The sequence below is a fragment of the Cetorhinus maximus genome, chromosome 3, assembly GCF_964194155.1.
Source record: "Cetorhinus maximus chromosome 3, sCetMax3.hap1.1, whole genome shotgun sequence".
Lineage (NCBI taxonomy): Eukaryota > Metazoa > Chordata > Chondrichthyes > Lamniformes > Cetorhinidae > Cetorhinus > Cetorhinus maximus.
Window position 1 is genome coordinate 42,299,052 of NC_135881.1, and position 27,359 is coordinate 42,326,410.

Below are 27,359 nucleotides of genomic sequence, written 5' to 3' on the forward strand. Positions count from 1 at the left end.
ACAAAATTCTTAGAAGGCTTGACAGCTAAGGGTAGGTGCTGAGAGGTTGCTTCTCCTGGCTGCAAGTCTAGAACTAAGGCTCACATATCTCAGGATAACAGGATCAGAGATGAGGAGCAATTTCTTCACTTTGTTAATATGTGGAATTCTCCATCTTAAAGTGCTGTGGACTCACTTGACGTATTTATTTAAGACTCAGATTGCTGAATGTTAGGGTAGAAAGGGAATCAAAGGATATTGGGATAGGGTGGGAAAGTGGATTTGATGTAGAAGTTCAAGCAACTTCTTGTCGTGGGTTCGATGGGACATATGGCCTATTCCTGTTTCTAGTTCTTCTGCTCCAAGAAACTCACTGAGTGTAGCAATTATCAACAGGCGACGCAATTGAATAACTACAGCCCTCTTCTATTCTTCAGTTGGCTCCATCTATTAGATATGCATCATGTTCAGCAGGGCAGCAGTACATTTAAATTTAAAAATCTGAACTTTAGTGACACACACATTTCTGCATCTCATAGATAAGTATTCACTTGTTGTGACAGAAAATGGCAGTTTTCAGAATTGCATTAGTACAAATTACACTTTGTAATATTCATTACAGTAACTCCAGGAATTTCTGAGAGACTTACTTTAATGTAAACAACTCGTACAGAAGAATAAAGTATTTATAGTTTGGTGCAGAGATCTTACTGCAATTGTCACAGTTTAATGTTGATTACTAGCATAGTTCCACACATGCAGTGTTTTTCTTTTTAAAAAAAAATTAGAAAACCCATCAGAATGATATCTTTATAATACAATTGTGTGTTCCTTCACCTTCCACCTCCAAGGATGGCGCTCATCAAACAGCTGAGGACTTGCTTCCCTGGGGCTACCACAAGTGACCTTCAAAAAGGAAAGGAAAAGAGCAGTGGAAAAGAGAGCAGAAAAAAATGGGTTGTAGAAAGGAGAGAAAGCAAGATCAAACAATTCAGTCCTGTGCACAATCTAGAAGGCTCAACAAAGCTCATCAAAAGTTTTCAATGCTTAAAAAACTTCTTTCATTTCAAAAAATGTGAAAATTAAAAGTTACTTTTTCCCAAAATTTATGTTTTGTCCTTTAAAAAGGCTTTGCATTTTTTTTTAAAAAGCTGAATTTCCACAGTTCAGATTTAGCATGTGATAGATTTCTAAGTTGTAAACTTATGAAGAGTTTAAGATTTCTTCTTGCTCGCAAAAGCACTAACTTAAAGACAAGTGATCAATTGTGCAATTGCCAGAGACAGATTTCAAGGATGTTGAAGTAAAAGCTACTCATCTCATCTCAATATACAATAGTAGAGACAAATGATCTGACCATTCAAATTGTATTAATGCAGGTCATGCATTAAAAAGCAATCAGAACAATTTTCCTTTGACAAAAAAACAGAATGTTTAACTTTGTTCTGCAAATAGCCTAGCTGGGTAAATTTTACTTGAACCTTTTACATGTTAATTTTATGAATTTCTTAAAATTTCAAATTTCTTTCAATTTCATTTACAATTTCAGCAAGGGTAAAACTGTAGCAATTTAACACAGTTTTTTGGTACTATATAAAGCGGCAAAATTGTAATTCCTTCTGTGGGCAATAACTGATAATATTTACCAAAAATAATTCTAAATATATAATCCAACTTGACTATTAGTTCAAATGCCAAAGAATATCTTGATAGCTGATTATATGAAGCCTGCAAAAAGTTGGTCAAAGAAGAGGTAGCAATGCTGAAGTACTCGGAAGCAGGAGTGCATTTTAACTCATGCAAAGGGTTAAAACCCATTGCTCACCTGGTTACTATGCACAATGTACTGACATGTATGGACAGCAGAAAGGGCAGGAGAGTAAGTAGAGGAATAAACAGGTTCCTACAGACATGAGCAAACGCAGAGCAAGAGAAATAAGAGAAAAAGCTTAGTGGAGAAAAACCCTGGATACACTAACAGTAAAATTGAATGTTATGGCACATAGTTTTGTCTCAGCACAAAATTGTACCTAAATACATTAAACAGTTCCTACCAAAACATATTCAGCATCATTGTTGAATTCTTCAGTCATGCAGGATAACAACTACTTAGAGATTTGTTAATATTAACTAAATATTTAAGCAAGCAACTACATTGATCATCACAAGATCATTACAAGGCACTCTACCAGACAGGGCAGGCAATTTCCACACTGCTAACCACTATCATATTGAAGGACAAGAAACAATTGTTACTGATTTTCTTCATATTGAAAGTTCTATTTCAACAAAATGGGAAATGAACAAATGCAAACAAGCACTTCTTTATCAATGTGGTTAAGGCAGGCCAACAATCTTTGGTGGGTATACATACAAAAAGCTGAGATTATTTGAAGAATTTAAGTGTAAATTTAAGCACTAAACAGCAGCAAAATCTTACAAAGCATAGCTAAGATATTTTGAGAGAAAAAAATAACCCAAAACACAAAGTTAAAAATATTGTTACTGAACTGTTATATCTATCCCGTCAGCAAAAGTTTGCTTCTTGCATGTTCACGTTACAGCATTAAAATAACTTCAAATCAGTACCAAGTACTCCATTCACTGTGAAGTTGCATCCCCAACTGAAAAAGTGTACCTCATAAATGAAGGTGTAATCTAGCGGAGCTAGATAGATTCTTGGTTAACAAGGGGGTGAAAGGTTATCGGGGGTAGGTATGAATGCGGAGTTGAGGTTACATTCAGACCAGCCGTGATCTTATTGAAAGGTGGAGAAGGCTCGAGGGGCCGAGTGGCTACTCCTGCTCCTAATCCCTATGTTCGTATGTAAACATACACAAAAATTAACATTGGATACTATGAGGAAATACAATTTTGATCGCTGTCAATTTAAAGCATCACTGTACTCTTGTTTAGAGGGCACTTTACAACAACTTTTCTTTTCATATTTCCACAACTCTATTTTCATGTTTGCTGAAGTGTTAATAGAATTTATTTTGGATATCAGAAAGAGAAAGAGTGCAAAGAGACTTGGGAGTCCTAGTCCAGGATTCTCTTAAGGTTAACTTGCAGGTTGAGTCGGTAGTTAGGAAGGCAAATGCTACACTGGCATTTATTTCGAGAGGACTAGAATATAAAAGCAGGGATGTGCTGCTGAGGCTTTATAAGGCTCTGGTCAGACCACATTTAGAATATTGTGAGCAATTTTGGGCCCCGTATCTCAGGAAGGATGTGCTGGCTCTGTAGAGGGTCCAGAGGAGGTTCACCAGAACGATCCCAGGAATGAAAGGCTTAACATATGAGGAACGTTTGAGGACTCTGGGTCTATACTCGATGGAGTTTAGAAGGATGAGGGGGGATCTGATTGAAACTTACAGAATATTGAAAGGCCTGGATAGAATGGACATGGGGAAGATGTTTCCATTAGTAGGAGAGACTAAGACCCGAGGGCACAGCCTCAGAGTAAAGGGAAGACCTTTTAGAACAGAGATGAGGAGAAACTTCTTTAGCCAGAGAGTGGTGAATCTATGGAATTCATTGCCACTGAAGGCTGTGGAGGCCAGGTCATTGAGTGTATTTAAGACCGAGATAGATAGGTTCTTGATTGGTAAGGGGATCAAAGGTTACGGGGAGAAGGCGGGAGAATGGGGTTGAGAAACTTATCAGCCATGATTGAATGGCGGAGCAGACTTGATGGGCCGAATGGCCTAATTTCTGCTCCTATGTTTTATGGTCTAAGCCGTTTGGAAGGTGTTGATCATCTGAAAGGAGATCTGGTGGAATTTTCATTAGCTGAAAATCCTAAAGTGGCAGTAGGACCTTCCACATCTGCTTTCAAAACTTAATGAGGGCCGAGTGGGACATCCTCATTGGGGCGAAAGTCCTGCCCTCTGATTGGCCAATAGCTCCTTTGGTCCGGGCAGCACCAGGAAGGTGTCAGCGGCCACTGCTGGGACTGCTGGGGAAGAAAGGACCTTGATACCTTGGAACCCCAGTGCAGGTATGTCTAGGGTCTTGGGCTGGGAGGGTTGGGTAGGTTAGGGAGAGGGGCAGTTGGGATGGGTGGGGAAGTTGGGAGAGGGGCAGTGGAGTGGGGGTAGAGGGGGTGGGCTTAAGGGTTTAAGGAAGGGAGCAGGCAGAAAAGAAGGGGTTTCAAACCAAGGGCAGCATTCCTGCAACCAGCAAAAGTCAAACGCCAAAAAGTGACCCCACCTTCCTTCTTGCCTTCGAAGTACTTGAAGTAAAAAGGGCTTCCTGTTTCCACCCTGCCACCCACGTCAAACATTTTATGGTGTGATAACAAGACTAACTGACCCTTAATTGTTTATTTAAATATGGTGGGTGGGCTGCCGATTTCACGCCCGCCCCGCTGTAATATGGGGGTGAGTTTGGGGGTGGGTGGGAAGGTGATGGGATGGTCGCCCACCCCATTTTGTGTGCCCAACCCCCTCCCCTCCCGCTGGAAACACCTGCCGGGGGCAAGTAAAATTCAGCTCAACGTGTGGACCCTGAACAGGCCTACTCATCCCATTAAAGCAACATGCCCAAGATGGGGTTCACCCCATCAACTGACTATCCCCGGGGAAACATCTGGGAGATATAAACATGCAAATTCCAAGCAAAGGACTGATGGAAAAAAGTTGCACTGAGAAGCACAATCACTTTTAGACATTTAGAAGCAAAAATGGATAATGAATGCAACATCGCCAAAAAACATCAAGCAAGATCTTCTATGTAGGTCTTTGCTGATTCTTCAAGTTGACACTAGGGCCTGGAGGCCTGAATCTGGAGGTCCCATCCCTGAACATGGCACCTACCATTTTTGTGGGGGTGGGAATCGGCCTGGCTCAGGGTTTGCGTAAGTGCGTTTTGCGGAGGCAGCCTCCACTTTAGTGCTTTCGGTGCGAGAGGCGTCTGAAACCCAACATTCACAGATTAGACGCGATAGGAGGTCTGAACTTTTTGGATAGCCCGGGTACCCTTTTGAAGGAGTAAGTACCCCTTTAGATATGGTCCCAGGAAACACCTTTGCAGGAGGCCAGGTTGCCCTCTGGGATTTGTAAAATTAGACATGAATGTGCGCAAAAAGTGCATGAAGTCATTGGAACTGTGAAGCTCATTGGAAATGTCAAAATTAACTGTCAGACGTAAGATGAACCGTGAAAGGGAGCTGTCAAAAACAACTGCCACAAGTGTCAAGGTGAACTCTCAAAGGGAGCTGTTAAGTTGTCAAGGCATTTGAAACCCCTGATAAAAGCAAAATACTGTGGATGTTGGAAATCTGAAACAAAAAACAGAAAACGCTGGAAAAACTCAGGTCCAGCAGTATGTGGAGAGAGAAGTTATACTCTGAAGTCATACAGACTCAGAACGTTACTCTGTTTCTCTCTCCACAATGCTGCCAGACCTGCTGGGTTTTTCCAGAATTCTCTGCTTTTATTTAAAACTCCTATCCTTTAACTCTTTGACAAAACTGAAGTGTTAAAAAAAATTATTGCTTGCTATTTCACTCCATCTGTTGACATTAGTACTGCATGTCTGATTTCACTACTTATCATAGTAATGGAGTGCCTGCCATTTCACAGTTTAATTGACATCTCCAAGTGGTTATGGACTCTTTGAAGTTGGACTATGAATTCTAATGCTTGCTTTTATAAGGGATTATGCAACTGAATGAAATGTTTATAGTTGAAGGAATCTAAATGTAGTAATGGGTTTTTATGAATGCATGGTTTTTTAAAAAAATGAAGTCTGAATAGACACTTGGAACCTTATTTTATTTAATCTTAGCATGGATCCTGAGGTCTACTCATGGTGGATGCTGGGTAAGCTGGCATTGTAGGTGTAAAGGCAAAGTATGGTGGGATGCATGGTTTGGTATGAGCTGGCACTAAATTGGCACAGATGCTATAAAGGGCCATGGGGATGGGCAGAGGTGCTTAGGCTGGCATGGAAGATATGAGGGAGCAATGAGGGCAGGGTGGGGGGGGCAAGGTTGGCATGGAGGGTATGAGGGGCCATGGAGGGGGGACAGAAGAGCATAGAAGGTATAAGGGGCAATGAGGGTGGGTGGCATAGGTTGGCATGGAGGGCATGAGGTGGCATGGTTGCAGCCTGGCAAATGAGTAGGAGGGGGTTGGGGCTGGTGTTAGGACTGAAAGGCTGTTTTATGCTTTTGATTATTTTTTGGAAAACTTCGATACGGTGCTGGTCAGGAATTGAGTCAGGCCTTCTGCACAGCCTTCCTCCGCTCCTGTTCTGAGGTCACCCATCCTATCTCCCAGGGAACCTCATCACCCTAGAACGAAAGTGCAACCTTCTGGGTCAGGCTAGTGAAGCCAGCAAATGTCCCGTCTATGCATCCCCAACCTGGGTGGGGGGGGGACCCAGGCCTAAATTCGCTTTTGAAGGGGGGTTTCGGGTGGGTGGGAGGGCTTGTCGGCTGATTGTGTGGAAGGCCTGAGATTGGGGTTGGAGGCAGGGTGGCCGATTATGGGACATAAACAGACTAAGTGAATAGACAAAACTATGGCAGCTGCTGTTCTTTAAGTATGAGGTCATCTACTTTAGATCCAGGAGCGATAAATCAGAATATTTTCCTGACGGCGAAACTTGAGACTGTGGAGGAGCAAAGCAACAAAATCCTGTGCATAGGTACAAAAAGTAATCAAGAAGTTAATGGAAGGGAATTGGAATAAAAAAGCCAGGAAGTGATGCTTCAGTCTTGGTCAGGCCTCACGTGGAGATACCACGTTCAGTTTTGGCACCAAACCAAACCAGCAATGATATACTAGCCTGATAGGGGTATAATTCACTAAGATATTACTGGGGCTTAAAGAATTAAATTATGAAGGCACATTGCATAAATTTGCTTAGTATTCCCTTGAGTTTAAGTGTGGCCTGATTGGGCTGTTTAAAGTAACAAATAAGGGATTCAATAGAATAGATACAGAGAAGCTATTCCTTCTGAGGGGGAATTCAGAACAAGGGAGCACAAGCTTAAAATTAGAGCCAGGCTATTCAGGACTAAAATCAGGAAACATTATTTCAATAAAAGTTAGCAGCAATCTGGAATTCTCTCACCATGAAAGGATATGGTTGCTGCGTCAATTGAAATATATCAAGATGGAGAGTACACTTTTTAAAAAATTAGGTAAGGGCACCAAGGTGTTCAAAGCAAAGAGGGATAAATAGAGTTGAGGTATAGATCAGCCATGGACTACTTGAATGGCTGATCAGGCTTGAGGCACTTAACGGCCTACTCTTGTTCTTACGTTCATGTTTTATAAGCTCATTGCGAGTATTTTACTTTTGCTCTAACACAAATTTGATGCACCTGTTGCTTTAAAGAAGTCCTCTCCAATGGGACAATTTGCAGTTTTCCCTATTTTCCCATTTTAACAACAGCACACCAAAATTACCGCTCCTTGTTTTGACTGAAGCTTCTAGAAGAGCAAAGTAATGTATTCCCACCTGGTTACTTGTCAGAGTTCTTTAGTAAATGGGTCAATTCAATTACAGTACCTTCTTTAGTTTTTAGGGATGCGTTCTTCACTGTAATGGTTTTAATAACGATAATTTAAATTATACCATTTTGTTAGGGGGCAAAAGGGTAGGTGGAAAATCCAAAAACATAACTACGGGTGGTATTTAATTGAGGCAACAGGGGTCTCGTCCGTCAGTTGGAGAGCTGGTAGGAGCCCCATGTCGCCTCCTCTAGGGAAGGCCTATCAAATTAAGTAACAAACTAGCACCTAAGTGGCCAATGGCAGGCCTTTCCCAGGATTAAGGACCCCAGAGATGGAAATCTCGTACTGATTGCTGGCAGCACAAGTGGGAGTAGTGGCAGCTGCCAGCAACCCAGGGAGAGGCTGAGGATCGCTGAGGGGCCCAGGACGCAGGTGAGTGGAAGGCGGGATGGGGGGGGTTGTGGAGGTGGGGGTTGCGGGAGGGGCAGCGAGGACAGATGGGTGACTCTAAGCAGATGCCCCGCTTCCCAATGCCCGGTTCCTCGATCAGGTACCGAGTGCCTTTGAACAAGGGACCCCACTAGGAGCCTTGAAAGAACCTCAACAGGGTTTTCTTTTCAGGTTTCCCATGTGCTGAATGCCCCGCCTGTGGCTGCTTTAATATCTGTAGCAGCAGAATGAGATCCTTAAGTGTGGTTATGTGAAGGATAAACCTTTATTAAAAGGGCACACAATTAACTTACTTTCTTTGGATAACCTCCTGCTAGCAAATAATATAGCTGAAACTGGCAAAATTATGGAAATGCTCATGTAAACATACACCTAGTGTTTGATTCTCCTGAACCAAGTCAAGCCAACGCACATTAATATAAATTTACAGTCACCAACAGGTTGGTTTATTGAGTTTAGTAAAAGATTTTATGGAACCGGTTAAACAAACCACCTCGATCAATCTCTCCTTAAAGTAAACACACACAACACTAAGAACCAAATGTAAACCAGCATCAGAAAAAATATAAATACATCATTATGATCTTTATATCACAGATCTTCCCCCAAGGTAAAAGCAGATAAAAAATGTGGAATCTGGAGGTAAAGCAGAATAACCTAATCACATGCAAAAGCAGAAACAGTGCACTTTACAGCAATTATTGGAAATCTATGCAACTGTTCTATTGGCACAAATCTATACAAGGAGCAATTATGGGGACTTCAAAGGCCTGAAAAACTGCAAAACAAATTTGCTCAACAAAAGTCACTGATAATTCAACACTTTGGGGATGGGCAACAAATGTTTACCCAGCCAGCAACTCCTCCTTCTTGAAAAAATGTGCACCTCCCAATAAAGTGTTAATTCAGGGAAAGCTTCTGACTCAAATGAAAGTGGAATCCTCCTCGACTCTCCTCAACTTCTCTCTCTGCCAGTGGTCACCATACAAAAATGAGAGCGATCATCTAACACTTGAAAGGACATAATTATTGTAGCTACTGCATTCTGGCTCAAATCAAAGTTTACAATGGATATCCTAACATCAGCACTTTAGTCGCAAATGGATTCAATATTTGATGAAATTTAAGCTAACAGCTTCTTTAAATATTTAGAGCTCCAATCCCCAACCTAGCTCATGCCAAAACTTTGACTAAATATTCCATCAGATATTTATAAACACACTCAGGCTTACGTAGAAAGATCACACAGTCTTCCACCATCGCTGCATTGGTATAATTAATAGACATGTAGCAAGGAAATTCAAAACCTTATAATCATTAAACCAAGGACGTTGTCACATTAAGGGGACAGAAAGGACTAAAAGGCCCTATCTAGTCTTAGACATTCGGGGGCTACTCAATCTACCTGGTAGCAATGCAACATGCATTCAAGGTTTCTACTTCTGAGGGCTGCTTGAATTTTAATGTTAGAAGGCTGTTAGCAGGAGCATCATCTTTCTAGTAACAGTATTATGGTCTAAATAAATAGGACTATTATTAAAGACTGCGATTTGAAGCCCTAGTATGTTGCATTATACTTAAGAAAAAACCCAATATGCATCCTAATTCGGCATCAATGCACTATAAGTGCAAGCACTTTCACTGTGGTAGCATGTGCTGGCTGATTAAACTGGGTCTACATTCTCTGGAGTTTAGAAAAACGAGAGGTGGTCTCACCGAAACATACAAGATTCTGAAGGGGCTTGACAGGGTAGACAGAGGTTGTTTCCACTGGCTAAGGAATCTAGAACACAGGGGCACATTCTCAGGATAAGGAGTTTAGGACTAAAATGAGGAGAAATTTCTTCACTCAAAGGGTTGTGAATCTTTGGAATTCTCTATGCCAGAGGGTCGTGCTCCAATGTTGACTATATTTAAGGCTGAGAAAGACACATTTTTGGCCTCTCAGGGGATCAAGGGGTATGAGGAGCAGGAGGGAGAGTGGAGTTGAAGCCTAAGATCAGCCATGATCATATTGAATGGCGGAGCAGACTTGATGGGCTGTAATGTTTATTGCTCTTATCTCTTGTATAGCAGAGTAATACACTGCAGGGAGACTGGTCGTTGTTTTATAAATTGGCAGGCAAGGGTTTGTTTTATTGCACACTGTCAGCTACGTGAGGATCCTTTAGCTATCCATAAATTTCCTTTCAGTCCAAGGTCAATAGATCACCATTCTGTCATTTGTTGGGAGCATAGGGCTAAAGGTGTAAATCAAATATTATACATATAAAGATACACATCACATACAAATATATTATGTACACATGCATACACACTTGCATACCACTGACTGGATGAGCTTACCCTCATTTGGCAATATTTCCCTCTACAGTCAAGAAATGTTGTTAATTTATACATGCGTTGGTTCCTCTCACACGTTACCTGAAAGCAAAGCCTGTAGCAGTGTTTGACTCTTCCAATAAAGATTTGAAGCTATAACTAAACCCATAATCACCAAAGAAAAGCAGCTATTTACAAATAGTATAAATGAAATATAGCATTCTGCTGCTAACAACAGGCAAAAAAGCACAAACAAGTGCAGAAGGCAAACCCTTATTAAATCCCTAACGGACATTGTTGGTCTTACCCAGAGCTGATTATAAACACAGGTGTCATCAGTAACCTCTCCTTTGTCCTACAGGTTGAGACAAAAGGGAAAGATGGCAAAAATGGTTGAGCAGGCTGTTCATCGAAAACTTGTTATATGAAATCAAACTCTCAGATTCATATGGACACAAATCTTTTACACAAAATATATGATTGAGTTAAGGTGTAGACCAAACAGGTGGCCTCCTGCATACTCATCTACCTCTGAGAGATGGCTCACTAAAGGCTACTGGAAAACCTTCATCATACAGCAAATCTTAAATAAAACGTATCCCACCACTAACTTACAGACATGTTTGGTGAAGCAGAACGTGTAAAGTGGTTACTTAGAGTTGTCAACATGACTCATTTTTATAATTTTTAATTTCAGGTCATACATCAACCTTGTTGATATTGACTACCCAGTCTATGCCATATTGACTACTAAAGACAATAATGCAATTTTTTACTGAACTTCTCTACCATATCTCACCTCTCCCCTTCCTCAGGGGATGACTCATGTGAAAATGGACGTGCAGGTATCCAACTACTAAATGTGTAGAAACACTTCATTTACATACCCTGATATCTCCTCCTAGTGGTTCATCATATCTGCTCATCTTTATTCCCTTCCCACTTTTGCCATTATGGGGGAACTTCTGAACTCCCACCTGAGGACCAAGAACTCACCAGTGACATTAAAAAGATGATTGTACCCCAAATCAGGACTTTGACATCCAAAATAATTGCAAATACGAATTACATCCGGTAGCTATTTTTTTCTCAAAGCAATATTTCTCCACTGCTATGTAATCTTGCAAAGGAACACAAAATGTAGCTCTGCACTCAGTTAAAACTACAGAACCTGACTTATCTGAACTGTAACAATTCAAATTTATATTCTTCTTCTTCGCAATTTTACTGCTCTCATCTTTCCTTTACATCATACATTAACATACCATTGTGAGAAAGCTACCGACAACTGTATTAAGTGCAAAGCTGAGGTAGCAACATGATACCTCCTCCAGCTGCTTTCAAACCTCAGGTAAAATGCCAAAATGATGCCAGATCAATTGCTATAATATTACATAGCTATGAAGCAGAAAGCATTTTGCACTAATGGAAGTTATGCAATACATCGCACTATACAACTTTGAAATTTAACTTAAGGGAAGCACATTTCTCCATCTCAGCTCCCAAGGTGGAAGACTGGATTATTTTTTTCACATTGAACCATTTATCAGAAGTTCATGTAATCTTTATTTAGTTCAAAAAATGTGGCTATTGATGGGTAAAGGAAGAATCTAAATTAAGCCTTCAATTGGATTTTTACACTTTTGTGCTCAGAAAAGGGTTACGCACATTATAAAGTATTTATTTTCAGCAGATAATCTTGTTGAAATTAAGGCACAACGGGCACTAAATTGGATAGCTCCTGAAAAAGGATGTGGGGACCTTGATGCGTGATTAACCCGCATCCATTGATTGCAATGCAGGCAGCATGTTAACTTCGTATTTCTTGCTCATTTCCCTGATCTGTGCGCCCAGCCAGCACTAATTGCACCGTTCATTAGCTGGACACATCAGCAGACACAATATCGTGAGTACTTAGCAGCACTTTTAAATCTAGCCTACCCTACTTAAAGCTGGCCTGCATCTTTTAACAGGGAGGTGAATTGTGGCTGGAGCAAGTGCTTGGAGTCAAGGCTGAAGAGAATCTGAACTGGAAGAGAATGAGAAATGGCACAACAGTGGGAAGAGTGCACCCAAATATTCTTGGATGACACACTGGAGCTCTTGATGGAGGAGGTGGAAAGGGGGAGAGATGTTCTGTATCTGCAGTGGGGGTGACAGGAGGGGTAAAGGAGGCCCTCCAGACACACAGTCAAAAGGTACTGGGAGCAGATAGCCATGGAGGTCAATGTCAGGTGTCAAGCCCCGAGGACCTGGATGCAGAGCTGCAAGAAGTTTAATGATCTCACAAGAGTGGTCGAGGTCAATGAATGCATCTTCAAATGTCATATCCTATAATTGTACCACTAGCCTGAGACAATGCTCAAATCACCACACCCCCATAAATAACCTATCAGGGATTTCTACAAGGGCTTATACCTAACATTCATATGCTTCACCTCACCCTGACACACTTAGCACTGCTGCAAGCCTCACATCCACATCTGACAGGTTACACCCACTGCCAGCTATTCTACCATGACAGCAACATCACTTAATCAGGTTGCACCCTACTTAATGACACAGGGTCAGGCCAGAAAACATTGAAGATGACGAGATCTGCATAGCTAATTCTCCTTTCCTCATCCCACAGTCTTGTCTGATTTACAAATTGTAGATGATGTAAGCATCTACCTTTCACTATGCTCCCTCCTCACCTCATCCATTACCCTTGTGGCCTTTTCCTTTCAAGAGGTACAATACAGTCAGATGGAGGCGAAACACCATGCGGAGAGTGACGATGAAGATGCAGCAATATCACTTGATTTCACATTTGCAGCCACCCAACCAGGTAATGACACTGAGAGTATCTTAGAGGATAGACCAGAGGTGGGATGTACATGTGGTGAGACACCAGGGCAGATTAGGCAGCCAGGGCAGGGAACAAGAATAACTCTGGTGCTTGCTGGAGGGTGATGAGGACTTCGATGTGGGGCAGCCTGTAAAAGGTGTATGTACAACACAGTGCTAGGTGCATTGGGGAGCTTGCCAGAAAGCTTGAGGTCAATGTCAAGGAGCATGATGGAGTCCAACATAAACTTGGAACAGGGCTTTGCTCAGACCTGGAAGCCCAACACAGGAACAGTTGGTGAATGGGGGATTGGGTTGTGGTTACTGGTATTGCACTCAGATGAGTTCTTCAGGGAAAAGCCAGTCAGAATGAGGTTGTCTAAGTTGTTATCTCTCTTCCTCCTCCTCATGCTCCTGTTCTTCAGCTGCTTGTATAGCTTGAGGAAAGGGCTGTGCCTCAAGTTGTGCAGTATGTAGCAGACCACGACAAATCTTAACGTTTGTTCTGCTGAGTACTGCAGGATCCTCCAGAATGACCCAGACAGCGATGATATTACTTTAGTACACCGAAGGTTAACCTAATCACATTTTGTGTGGCAGTATGGCTTTCATTGTCTGCATGCTGTGCACGTGTACATAGGCTGCATGATTCATTGCCTATGGTCACACACCAGTTAGATGATGAAGGAACAGAATCGCTTTCGGTTTCAGTACAGGGCAGATTTGACAAGCAGCGCCCACAAAGCAATTTTTCTGCAGTCAGTGACATCCTGCACCATGGGAAAGTCTACAAACCTTGTGAAGCCGCAGGCCCTCTCTCTAGCAAGAGAATCAAATGTAATTAGCTCTCTTTGACTAGACAGTGACCTCCCTTAAACAACAGCAGACAGCAGCGTGGCATCAATGAGCCCGAGCAAAGCTGAAGTCAATGGGAATCAAGGGGAAAACTCTCAGGATAGTGTCTTCGACCCAACTATCTTCAGCTGCTTCATCAATGACCTTCCTTCCATTGTAAGGTCAGAAATGGGGATATTCGCTGATGATTACACAATGTTCAGCACCGTTCGTGACTCCTCAGATACTGAAGCAGTCCATGTCCAAATGCAGCAAGACCTGGACAATATTCAGGCTTGGGCTGACAAGTGGCAATTTACATTAGTGCCACACAAGTTCCAGGTAATGACCATCTCCAACAAGAGAGAATCTAACCATTGCCCCATGACATTAAATGGCATTACCATCGTGGAATCTCCCACTATCAACATCCTTGGGGTTACTTTTGACCAGAAACTGAACTGGACTAGCCATATAAATACTGTGGCTACAAGAGCAGGTAAGAGGCTAGGAATTCTGTGGCGAGTAACTCACCTCCTGACTCTCCAAACCCTGTCCATCTACAAGGCACAAGGCAGGAGTGTGTTGGGATATTCCCCACTTGCTTGGATGAGTGCAGCTCCAACAACACTCAAGAAGCTTGACACCGTCCAGGACAAAGCAGCCTACTTGATTGGCACCCCATCCACAAACATTCACTCCTTCTACCACCAACAGTGGCAGCAGTGTGTACCATCGACAAGGTGCACTGCAGAAACTCATCAAGGCTCCTTAGACAGCACCTTCCAAACCCACCACCACCATCTAGAAGCACAAGGGCAGCAGGCACATCGTAACACCATCACCCGAAAGTTCCCCTCCAAGCCACTACCTGACTTGGAAATATATCACCGTTCCTTCACCATCGCTGGGTCAAATCCTGGAACTCCCTCCCTAACAGCACTATGGGTGTACCTACACCACAGGAACTACAGCGGTTCAAGAAGGCAGCTCATCGCCACCTTCTCAAGGGCAAGTAGGGGTGGACAATAAATGCTGGCCTAGCCAGCGACAACCACATCCTGTAAAATGAATTTAAAAAACTATGAGATGCATATGAGATGCAGAAGCCAGAGCATAAAAGATTTCATTGCCATGGTCACCTTCACAACCACTGCCAATGTGGTCCTTGCCTCAAGTTGCATTAGGGGCTGCAGCAGATTTCAGTGAGCATGTCCTGACTGAAGTGAAGACATCACACACATTTTTCCATAGACATTCAGGTAGGAACACTTCACTGAATACCCTGGATGGACATGGCGTCCTACTGAGAGCCCTTTTCCCTCTTCCAGCAGCTTGTCCTGCTCTGCTTGGCCTCTGCTCATTCTCCCAGACATGCTGCATTCCAAGGAAAATGCCTACTAGTGTGTGCATGTCTGGAAACAATGCATGTCTGATTTGTACAGAAGCCCTGAAGTCAGCAAAAAGTCTTTCAGCACTTGCCACACCACTCCCTGTAGACTTTTGCAACTTCAAATAACTACAGAAAGCACCAAAAATTTGTAGAATCAAAGCACCAACCAGAAGAAATCAACCAGCAACTAACCTGTAATTTGTTGATCCCTTTAAAGAGTGCTGGTGCGAGGTGCTTCCTGATGCTGAACGTGTGTTTGGCTCTGCAAGGTTAAGAGAGGGCATTGTCTGGAGTGTTGAGCTCCAAAATGGCATCGCTGGCATCAAATTAGTATTGCACATTCTGCATACTTCTGATGAACATTCACCATGCATGCACGAATGCTTGCACCAATATGGGGTCTGACACGATGCACCCCACAGGTGTGCATGCATGATATGGATGCCATTTGGAACTTTAAAGGCTATCACAGTGCCCAAAAATGAGGTGTTAACAAGCCCAATTTCTCACCCTATACATTTCTACTCATTAAATGGCTTACGCACTTTACAGTTGAACATCTATTACCGATCTCCAACTCCTGGAATAAAATTGCCATTTCAATGTCAGCCATGGCTCAGTTGATAGCACTCTCAACTCAGAGTCAGAAAGCTGTGGGGTCAGGTCCCATTCTAGATACTTGAGCACAAAAGTCCAGGCTGACATTCCAGCACAGTATTGAGGAAGATAATAAGAGCGAGGAGATTAAGGTAATTAATATCAGCAGAGAAAACATACCGGAGAAATTCAAGGGACAAAAATCTGACAAATCCCTCGGACCCGAAGGCCTAAATCCTAGGGTTTTAAAGAGATAACTGCAGAGATAGTAGATGCGCTGGCTATGATTTTCCAAAATTCCCTAGACGTTGGAACAGTCCCAGCAGTTGGAAGTTAGCAAATGTAACACCACTTTTCAAGAAAGGAGGGAGAGAGGAAACAAGAAATTACAGACCAGTTAGATTCCCAATGACTGACGTCAGGTTAAGTGTTGGGATCTATTATTAAGGAAGTCCAAATAATGCACTTAAAAATGCATGGTATGATTGGTCAATATGGTTTTACAAAAGGGAAATTCTAGTCTTTTTGAGGATTTAAAAAAAAAATCATAGTATGATCAGAACAAGTCAACATCCTTTAAAAAGTACCTGGATGAGCACTTGGCACGTCATAACATTCAAGGCTATGGGCCAAGTGCTGGTAATTGGGATTAGGTAGGTAGGTCAGGTGTTTCTCACGTGTCGGTGCCGGCTCGATGGGCCTCTTCTGCACTGTGAGATTCTGATTCTATGGTCTTACAACAGGGAAATTATATTTGACAAATTTATTAGTTTATTTTGAGAATGTAACTAGTAGGACAGATAAAGGGGAACCAGTAGATGTAGTGTATTTGTATTTCCAAAAGGCATTTGATAAGGTGCCACACAAATAGACCCAGGAGACACAATCTCAGAATAAGGGGTAGGCCATTTAAGACTGAGATGAGGAGGAATTTCTTCACTCAGAGGATGGTGAGTCTTTGGAATTCCCTACCCCAGAGCATTGTGGAAGCTCAATCGTCGAGTGTGATCAAGACAGAAATTTATAAGATTTCTGGATACCAATGATATAACAGGATATGGAGATAGTGCAAGAGGTGGATGATCAGCCATGATCAAATTGAATGGGGGCTTGATGGGCCGAATGGTCTACTCCTGTTCCTATGTTCCAAATAGGCAAGGGCTCTTGGAGTTGGGGGTGATATATTAGCATAGGCTGAGGATTGGTTAACAGACAGGAAGCAGAGTAGGGATAAATGGGCACTCTCAAATTAACAATGTGACTAACTGATTGCTGCAAGGATCAGTGCTGGGGCCTGGTTATTCACAGTCTCTGTTAATGACTTAGATGAAGAGACAGAGAATAATGTATCTATGTTTGCTGAGAATACAAAGCTAGGTGGGAATGCAAACCGTGAGGAGGACACAGAGACTGCAAAGAGAAACAAACAGGTTAAGTGAGTGGGCAACAAAGTGGCAGATGGAGTATAATTTGGGGAAGTGTGCGGTCATTCACTTTGGTTATAAGAATAGATACACAGAATATTTTTTAACGGCATGAAACTTGTAAATGTTGACGTTCAGAGAGTCCTGGATGTACTTGTACAAAAAAGTTAACATGCAGGTACAGCAAGCAATTAGGAAAGCACATGGCACTTTATTGCAAGGGGATTGGAGTATGAGAATAAAGAAGTCTTGCTACAATTGTACTTGGCTTTGGTGAGCTCACACCTGGAATACTGTGTGCAATTTTGGTCTCCACATTTAAGGAAGGACATACTTATAGTCGTTTGGTGGTGCAGAACATGAGTATTGCTGAAAAAAGAAACATGGGTAAGCTATTCGTCTTGCGCCATCAGAACACTCGCAAGATTATCAATATAAGGGGGAAATACATCAATTTATACTGTATGTGAAGACAGTGCTGATTGTTTGGCAAGTGGTGTTGCCATGGAGAATGCACCACTGATGGTGACTGACAGTTAACTGCCGAGCACTGTTTGAAAATTAAACCAGGCAGCTTGACCCTGATTGGTCAAGGCATTGCCTTGCAGGATGCTGAAATAGGGTGCAACAAAGGTATCCTGCAGGATAATGTCTACCCTGATCAGATAATTTCACAATTTTATAACACACAAACTCATGAACGGACGTAAGGCCATCGCTTTCGGCCCTGAAAAGCGCCCAGTCTACCTTAGATTACCCTGGAAGAGCAAGGTAGCTCAAAAATTTGAGCAACAGCTAAAGCTAGCTGTTTCACGCTGCTATTATGCAGTAGCAACATGAGTGGTATTCGCCACTGACAGGATGCTGCCGCCAAGCCAAAAAGATGTTCTGTCCATCACAAGTAATGTGGTGTATTGTTGTTTTTTTACCCCTTATATTGTTATTCTTGCGAGTATCCTGATGAGTGCAAGATGAATAACTTAGCGGTGTCTCCTTTTTCAGCAATACTGAAGGATATACTTGCATTGGAGGCGGTACAGCAAATGTTCATGAGAATGGTCCCTGGGATGAGAGGCTTGTTCCTGTTGAGAGGCTGAGTAAATTGGCCCTAAATTCTCTGGCATTTAGAAGAATGACAGGTGATCTGATTGAAACATTCAAGATTATGAAGGGGCTTGACAGGGTAGAGGATATTTCGCCTGGCTGGGGAGTCTGGAACAAGGGGGCACAGTTTCAGGATAAAGGGCTGATCATTTAGGACTGAGATGTGGAGAGATTTCTTCACTGAAAGGGTTCAGTTAAGTCTCTGCTCAATGGTAGCCCTCAGGATGTTGATGACAGTGGGTTTAAGCAATGGTAATGCCATTAAATGTCAAAGGGGAGAGGGATGGATTTTCTCTTATTGGAGATGGTCATCGCCTAGCACTTGCATGGACCATATCTGCCACTTATCAGCCCAAGTCTGAATGTTGTTGAAGCCTTGCTGCATGTGGGCACAGACTGCTTCAGTACCAGAGATATTTAAAAATTCATTCATGGGATGTGGGCATCGCTGGCTCAGCTAGCATTTATTGCCCAGCCCTAGTTGCCCTTAAGAAGGTGGTAGTGAGCTGCCTCCTTGAACCGCTGCAGTCCATGCAGTGTAGATACACCCACAGTGCTGTAAGGGAAGGAGTTCCAGGATTTTGACCCAGTGATAGTGAAGGAATGGTGATTTATTTCCAAGTCAGGATGCTGAGTGGCTTGGAGGAGAACTTCCAGGTGTGGTGTTTCCATGTGCCTGCTGCCCTCGGCCCTTCTAGATGATAACGGTCATGGGTATGGAAGGTGCTGTCTGAGGAGCCTTGATGAATTCCTGCAGTGCATCTTGTAGATGGTGCACAATGCTGCCACTGTGCGTTGGTGGTGGAGGGAGAGAATGTTTGGGATGGGGTGCCAATCAAGTGGGCTGCTTTGTCCTGAAAGGTGTCAAGCTTCTTGAGTCGTTGGAGCTGCACTCATCCGGGCAAGTGGAGAGTATTCCATCACACTCCTGACTTGTGCCTTGTAGATGATGGACAGGGTTTGGGGAGTCAAGAGGTGAGTTATTTGCCACAGGATTCCTAGCCTCTGACCTGCTCTTGTAGCCACAGTATTTATATGGCTGGTCCAGTTCAGTTTCTGGTCAATGGTAACCCCTAGGATGTTGATAGTGGGGGATTCTGCGATGGTAATGACATTGAATGTCAAGAGGTGTTCCAAATGGTGCTCTTTGTGGGCAGGACATATCTGGACAATTTTCCAAATCGTTGGGTAGATGCCAATGTTAAAAGCTGCGCTGGAATAGCATGGCTAAAGGCGTGGCTGGTTCTGGAGCATAAATCTTCAGTACTACAGCCAGGGTGTTGGGCTAGGGCCCATTGCCTTTGTTATCGAGTGGCTTCAGCCGTTTCTTGATATTACGTGGAGTGAATCGAACTGGCTGATGATTGACATGACCAACACCCTTTTTAAAAAATTCTTTCATAGGATGTGGATGTCACTGGCAAGACCAACATTTGTTCCCCATCCCTAATTGCCTTCAAGAAGATGGTGATAAGCTTCTTCCTTGAATCGCTGCAGTCCTTCTGTTGTGGGATGGTACAACTCGAGTGGCCACTAGGCCATTTCAGAGGGCAGTTAAGAGTCTGGAGTCACATGTAGGCCAGTCCAGGTAAGGATGGCGGATTTTCTTCCCTATAGCACATTAGTGAACCAGATGAGTTTTTATGACAATCCTGACTTATTTACTTAGATGTTAGTTTCATGGTCACTATTACAGAAAATAGCTTTCAATTCCAAATTTTATTAATTAATTAAATTTAAATTCTACCAGCTGTCGTGGTGGGATTTGAACCAGTGTCCCCAGAGGTTTGCCTGGGCCTCTGGATTACAAGTCTAGTGGCATTACCACTAACCCACCATCTCCCCTAAATGATGGTGGGGACCCCAGGAGGAGACAGATATGGATCATCCACTCAGCACTTCTGGTTGAAGATAATTATGAATGCTTCAGTCTTTGTTCTGCATTGACGTGCTTGGTTATCCCATCATTGACAATGGGAATGTTTGTTAAATCTCTCCTCCAGTACCCTGTTTAACTGCCCACCACCATGCATGATTGGATGTGGCAGGACTGCAGTTTTGATCTGATCCTTTGGTTGTGGGATTACTTAGCTCTGTCTATAAAATGCTGTTTCTGCTATTTGGCACACACATAGTCATATGTTGTAGCTTCACCCAGGTTGGTTCCTCATTTTTAGGTATGCCTGGTGCTGCTCCTGTCATTCTCTCCTACACCGCTCATTGAATCATGGTCGTTCCCCTTGCTTAATGGTAATGACCGACTGAGGTATACACCAGGACATGAGGTTAGATTGTGGTTGCACATAATTCTGCTGCTGCTGACAGCCAAAACCATCTCAATGGATGCCCAGTTTTGAGCGGCTTGATCTGTTCTGGGTCTACCTCTTTTAGCCCGATGATAGTGGCACACAACACAATGTAGAGTGTTCTCAGTGTGAAGATGGGACATGGTCTCCACGGAATTGTGCTTTGGTCACTCCTACCAATGCTGTCATGGACAGATGCACCCACATCAGGTAGATTGGCAAAGATGAGGTCAAGTATGTTTTTCCATCTTGTTAGTTCTCTCAATACCTGCTGCAGGCCTAGTCTGGCAGATATGTCCTTCATTCAGTTATGGTGACACTCTTGATGACTGTCATCGAAATCCCTCACCCAGAATAAATTCTGTGCCTTTGCTACGATCAGTGTTTCTTCCAAGTGGTGATCAACATGGAGCGGTATTGATTCATCAACTGAGGCAGGTAGGTGTTAGGTAGGTGTTAATGAGTAGGATTCTTCGCCCATGTCTAACCTGATGCCGTGAGACCTCATGCAGTCCAGAGTCAATGATGACTACCCCTAGGGTCACTCCCTCTCATCTGTATACAGCTGTGCTCCACCTCTCATGGTCTGTCCTGCCAATGGGGCAGGGCATGCCAAGGGATGGTGATTGAGGAGTCTGGGACATTGACTGTAAGGTATGATTTGGTGAGGAAAACTATATCAGGCTATTGCTTGACCAGTCTGTGAGACAGTTCTCCCAACTTTGGAAAGTCCCCAGACATTAGTGAGGAGGACTTTGCAGGGTCAACTGGGCAGGGTGCGTCTTTGTAGTTTCTGATGCCTCGGTCAACATACAAACATATGGATTTGGTCCCTCGAGGCCTGCTCCGCCATTTAATAAGATCATCACTGCTGATTTGGGTCTCTACTTTCCTGTCTAACCTCTACACCCTTTGACTTCCTCACCAGTCAAGAATCTATCTAATTCAGTCTTAAAAATATTCAATGACCCTGCCTCCACTGCTTTCTGGGGAAGAGAATTCCGTGGGCTAAAGACCCTCTGACAGGCCCTTTATTTATAAACTGTGTCTCCTAGTTCTAGCCTCTTTCTTAACGGGAAACATCCATTCAGTGTCCATCCTGTCAAGTCCTCTCAGGATCTTATATGTTTCTATAACAATGGATGACCTGTTTAGTTTTATTCTTATTCAGCTTTTCTGTAGCAGTTTGATAGGCTTATTAGGCCATTTAATGGACAGTTAAGAGTCAACCACATTGGTGTGGGTCTGGGGTCACATGTATGCCAAACTGGGTAAGGATGGCAGATCTCCTCCCCGACAATCGAGTATTTTCAATGCTATTAATGAGACTGGCGTTTTATTTCAGATTTATTAATTAATTGAGTTTCAATTTCCTCAGTTGCTGGTGTAGGTTTTGACCTAATTTCTCTGCAGCATTAGACCAGGCTTCTGGATTACCAGCCCAGGAACATTACCGTGAAGCTACCATCCCCCTGTATGAGAAAAGGCCCCATCTGCTTTCTCCGGAGAATATAAAGGTCCCACGGCACTATTTCGAATAAGAGCATCACTTATTCCTTGTCCTGATCAATATTTATCTATCAATAAATATCATAAAAAATGCATTTTATTTGATTATTACTTCTTCGCTGTTGGGGATGGGGTGGGGAAGTACCTTTTGGTTGCCATGTTTCATACATTAATGGTGTTTACACATAGAAAGTATTTCACTGGCTGCAAAGCGCTTTGGGACATCTTAAGATTGTTAAATACAAGTCTTATTTTTAATATTTATGTGCTTTATCCTTTTTACTGTGTCCCTTGCCATTCGATTGTCTACAGCTGTGAAGACCACGCAACGTGCTGTGCAGACACGTCTATAAATCACATTCCACCCTCAACTTCCAAAGTTTCAAACCAAAAAAAAAGGGGTGATGATATTGCTGTTTACTCTGTTGGAAACTATTTACACAATGTGTCATCTTGCAAAAAGCGTTACCTTTTTGATGTAAGAATGTTCCATTTCTTGAGATTGGGTACAGCGACTGGCCTTGGTCATTTTGGCATTATCCTGCTTCTTGTTAATTCTGTTCCTCCAGTCCTCTTCTCCACTTCTCTTCAGCAAAGCCATCCTGGAAAAAGGTCCTGGCATAAGTCACACCAGCAAGTTTAAGAAGCGGTCACCACTAGAGGAAATAGATTACACAGCTTGGAAAATGACATACTGAATTTCAGGAGCGCAGGAGGCCCAATAGCTCAGAAATTTCACAACTTGTAAATCATAATGTTTCCATAGAAGAATGGGCCAGATATTACATAACCCTTGTATCTGGATGATATGACAAACATGGGAAGTAGTTAAGATCTCTAGTTTAATGCATAAAAACTTGTATCCCGAAGTTTATAAATTATGGTTATGACACTTAAATTGTCCTTTAGCTATAAAGGTCGGGGGGGCGGGGGGGGGATGCGGTTTGGGTCAAGACAAAAGGCAGATTGTTACGGCCTCTGCAGGCGGGTAATTAAAATTTTGTGAATGACGTTTCTGCAGCCTACCCTATACTTGCTGCAATTTTATGGGTGGCATTTGAGGCCTAGGGCAGCCCACCCTTAAGTAGCCAATTAATGGGCACAAAGTAATGGTGTCGGAGTGGGAGAAATCCCAAGGAAATTCACCCCAATGGTAATTTGAAGTGTTTATTAGTTACCCAGATTGCAAATCACTGCTAAGATACACCTATTTATTTTATGCATGTTTGTGTAGTTTTGAAACAATGGGAAGACCCCAGCACATTTTTAAAAATCTATTCATGGGATGGGGGTGTCACTGGCTAGGCCAGCATTTATTGCCCATCCCTAATTGCCCTTGCAGGGGGCATTTAAGAGTCAATCACATTGCTGTGGGTCTGGAGTCACATGTAGGCCAGACCAGGTAAGGATGGCAGATTTCCTTCCCTATAGGACATTAGTGAACCAGATGGGTTTTCCAACGACAATCAACGATGGTTTCATGGTCATCATAAGACTTATCTCAATTTTCAATTCCAGATCATTTTTATTAAATTCAAATTTCACCATCTGCCATGGTGGGATTCGAACCCTGGTCCCAAGAGCCTGGGTCTCCAGATTATTAGCCCAGTGACAATACCACTATGCCACCGCCTCCCTTTAGTCAGCAGAAATGGTCAGGCACTTACAACTTCCTTGGCTGTCAGTCAGGATTGTTTACCTTCAATATTAATAGCTAACCTAGAATGGATAGCTACCAAATGAGGTATTTATTCTTTGCCCAGGGTTCTAGGACTTGATCCAGCTGAAGGTCTCAGTAACTGGAAGTGCAGACGCTTAAGTCATCAATGGCAGAATGAAAACAAGGGCCACAGAACTCTCAAGAGACAGAAGGGTGAGTGAGCTCCACCAGCTGGTAACAGGAAGCCAGGAGAGAAGAGTTTCAGTGGGGTTTAGCTTGAAAGTGTGCCGACGACTAGAAAGTCAGCAAGAGTACATCTGTCATTTTTCATAAAATGAGATGCGTAGAAAACCAATTTCACAATGAAAGGTGTATTCTATTCACTCACCTATTTTATGTAAAATCAACCAGTTTATTTGTGCACACTCATCCTGCTTTAATAAGAATGCTGATCAGTTCAGCTTTCATAAGGAGAGAATGCACCTGGTGACATGTACGATGTCACACCAGTTGGCATTTGGAGCAAGAATGCTTTGTTATGATTCTTGCTTGATACCATTACTTAAATATACAGTGGGCAGTAGAAGATGCAGTCTGGATCATAGCATCAGCAATTGCAGGACTTGCTCACGAGACCAACAAGTGATACTGATATCCAGAGAATGTCTAGCACAAAACCCAAAATTTGCAACAAACCAAAACATTCTTTGAAAAGAATGTTTTAAAATAAGGGCTCGCCCATTAAGGACAGAGTTGAGGATTTTTTTATTTCTCTCAGAGGGTTGAGAGACTTTGGAATTCTCTTCCTCAAAAGGTAATTGAGGCAGAGTCCTTAAATATCTTTAAGGCAGAAGTAGATTGATTCTTGATAAACAAGGGGGTGAAAGGTTATCAGGGGTAGGTAGGAATATGAGGTTAAAATCTGATCAACATGATCTTACTGAATGGCGGAGCAGCCTTGAGGGGCCGAGTGGCCTACTCCTGATCCTAATTTGTATGTTCGTATGTAGTATCTAAACAAAAATTAGGAGATTGATATTTGAAGTTTATGAATACAATTTTTCTGATGCTTTGGCTTGAATCATGTTTTAAAGGCACCATAATAGTAACCTCAACAAATGATGCAGGTGGACCAGAGTCATCAAATTCTAACTCCTGCTTGCTGTGCGCAGTTGTCATGTTGCACCATGTGGTCCCCATAAGAATGGCATGCAGCCGTACATGTGAAGACTGGTTGCGCACGGCATATTTGTTCCATGCACAGCACACTCCCAATTGCATTCATGCAGCTTAGAGGGAACATTGATCATCAGACTTACTAACATATTCAGGAAGAGAAATTTTCATTTGGTGGTACAGAACTTGAGTATTGCTGAAAAAAGAAACATGTCTTGCACTCATCAGGACATTCGCAAGAATACAAATATGAGGGGGAAAACAACAATTTATACTGTAGGTGAAGAGAGTGCTGACTGGTTGGTCTCTTTTCTCAGCAATACTGAAGAGAAATTTGTTTGCGTAGTGCCGCTATCTGTGCAGCCCATGTGGTGTTCTTCATCATTACCAAAGACTGCTCAAGTGAATTGATGCACATCTACGTAGCGTCACTATGTCAGTCTTTATATCATAACCATTTAATTAGGATATAACATCACTAGAGTTTGTGAACAAACACTATAAAGCTACATTTATTTGGCTCAGAAATATGAGCCTCTTGTTACTTCAATAGTTTTTGTGTGGAATTGGTTGAAAACCAAAACAATGGATCAGGTATTCATTGTTTTTCAAAAACAAGTTAAATTTAGGGTTTGGTGACCTGGATACCTGCCACAAGTAACCTCTTGCTGCTGGATATTAATGTGCTACTTTCAGGTCTTTTACAAAAAATACCCATGCGAACCATTATGGTGTGCCAAAAGTATGCCAGCATGCTTGATTGTTGAGTAATTTGGTGGGGAAAGTTTTTTAAAAACTGAACTTAAAACTAGAAGAAAACTAGTCATGCCTCTTGATTATCAAGGCAGCATGAAGTCCCCACAAAGAAAAATAACAAGGCTGTAAGGCCAATCCTTGTACGGAAAAAAACAATCCTGATCCATAAAGTATTCACAGCTGCAAAAGCAGCAGAGGCTCTATTTACTTGAAACTCGAGGCCTGTCAAACTTTCACAATTGTATTTTTCCACCAAAGAGGAGCCAAGGTTTCTAAGCTTGCACCATGACATGAGCAAACAGAAAAATATTTGAGAAAGCAATTTAGATAATAATGGCCCAAATATTGTTGGAGCAGATATCTTGCTGCATGTCCAATTCTCGGTATCACATTTTAGGAAGGATGTGAAGGCATCATAGAGGGTGCAGAAAAGATTTACACGAATGCATCCAGGGATGGGGGACTTCAGTAACATGGAAAGATTGGAGAAGCTGGGCTATTGTCCTTAGACATGAAAAGGTCGAGAGGCGATTTTATAGAAGTGCTCAAAATCATGAGGGATCTAGACAGAGTAGATAAGAGAGAAACTGGCTTAAGAGTTGAGAACCAGAAGACATGGATTTAATGTAGTCAGTAAAGAACCAATGACGACGTGGCTTAGGTAGCAAATGGGGAATGTTGTAGAGGCAGATATAATTCAGGCTTTCAAAAGGGGATTGGATAAGCATCTGAAGAGAAAATAATTGAAGGGCTACAAGGGAAAGGGCAGTTCAGTGAGACTAGCTGAGTTGCTCTTTCACAGTGCATACACAGACACAATGGGTTGAGTGGTCTCCTTCTGTGCTGTAATCATTCCATGATTTTACATGCTGTTAAGACTTTTTTCTGCGCCATTCAGCTCAAATATAATTTGCACCTCAACTTTCTGGAGACCTGAGCTGATAAAGGATGGTGAAGGCAATAGGACATCTGAGACCTTCATGAACAGCAGCCTGTCTCCTCATTGAATGAGAAAGAAACAGAGGAATGACAGAGAAGGTGGGCGAATTACAGTGGATAAGTTAGAGTCAAATCACATACAGAAAGATAAATAAGGGGACAGAAAAGAAAATTATGAAAAATAATTTAAAATTTGAAATTTTTTAAGCCTCTAAAAAGAATTTACTACATGTAGAAATGAGATTCAAAAGTTTAAACAGTTCATTTTCAGGGCCTATGAGCTTTACTAGCATTGCATTTCCAGCATGTTGTTGAAGAGGTAATTATATTGTTAATTATAATCCTCCTGGTCTCTATGGCTCAACTATTCATTGAATAAATTAATTGAACCTCTGAGGAAGTCAATCTTAAAGTTAAGCATAATTATTCCACTTTTTATGTACATACAAACACAAACACACAGACACACACACAAAATATAACTGCTTTTGCAGGGAATATAGATCTCAAATTGATTATTCTGTGGCAAAGATGATTCTGTTCAGACCTGTCAGTTCACAGGAATTTTGACACTCAAATGTTCCATTATGTTCATCTTCCAAGCTAATAACC

The 27,359-nt window shown here is 42.3% G+C and overlaps 1 protein-coding gene across 1 annotated transcript in view; it reads right to left on the minus strand.

Annotated features, from left to right (window-relative positions):
• The window catches only part of svila (supervillin a), a 231,578-nt gene that overhangs the window by 63,839 nt on the left and 140,380 nt on the right, over nt 1-27,359 (minus strand). Inside the window, exons 17-19 of the mRNA XM_078537730.1 lie at nt 22,686-22,818; nt 10,528-10,575; nt 817-885 (exon numbers count right to left, since the gene is read on the minus strand). Of these exons, the coding sequence (XP_078393856.1) occupies nt 817-885; nt 10,528-10,575; nt 22,686-22,818 (250 nt within the window). The remainder of the gene's footprint in view (nt 1-816; nt 886-10,527; nt 10,576-22,685; nt 22,819-27,359) is intronic.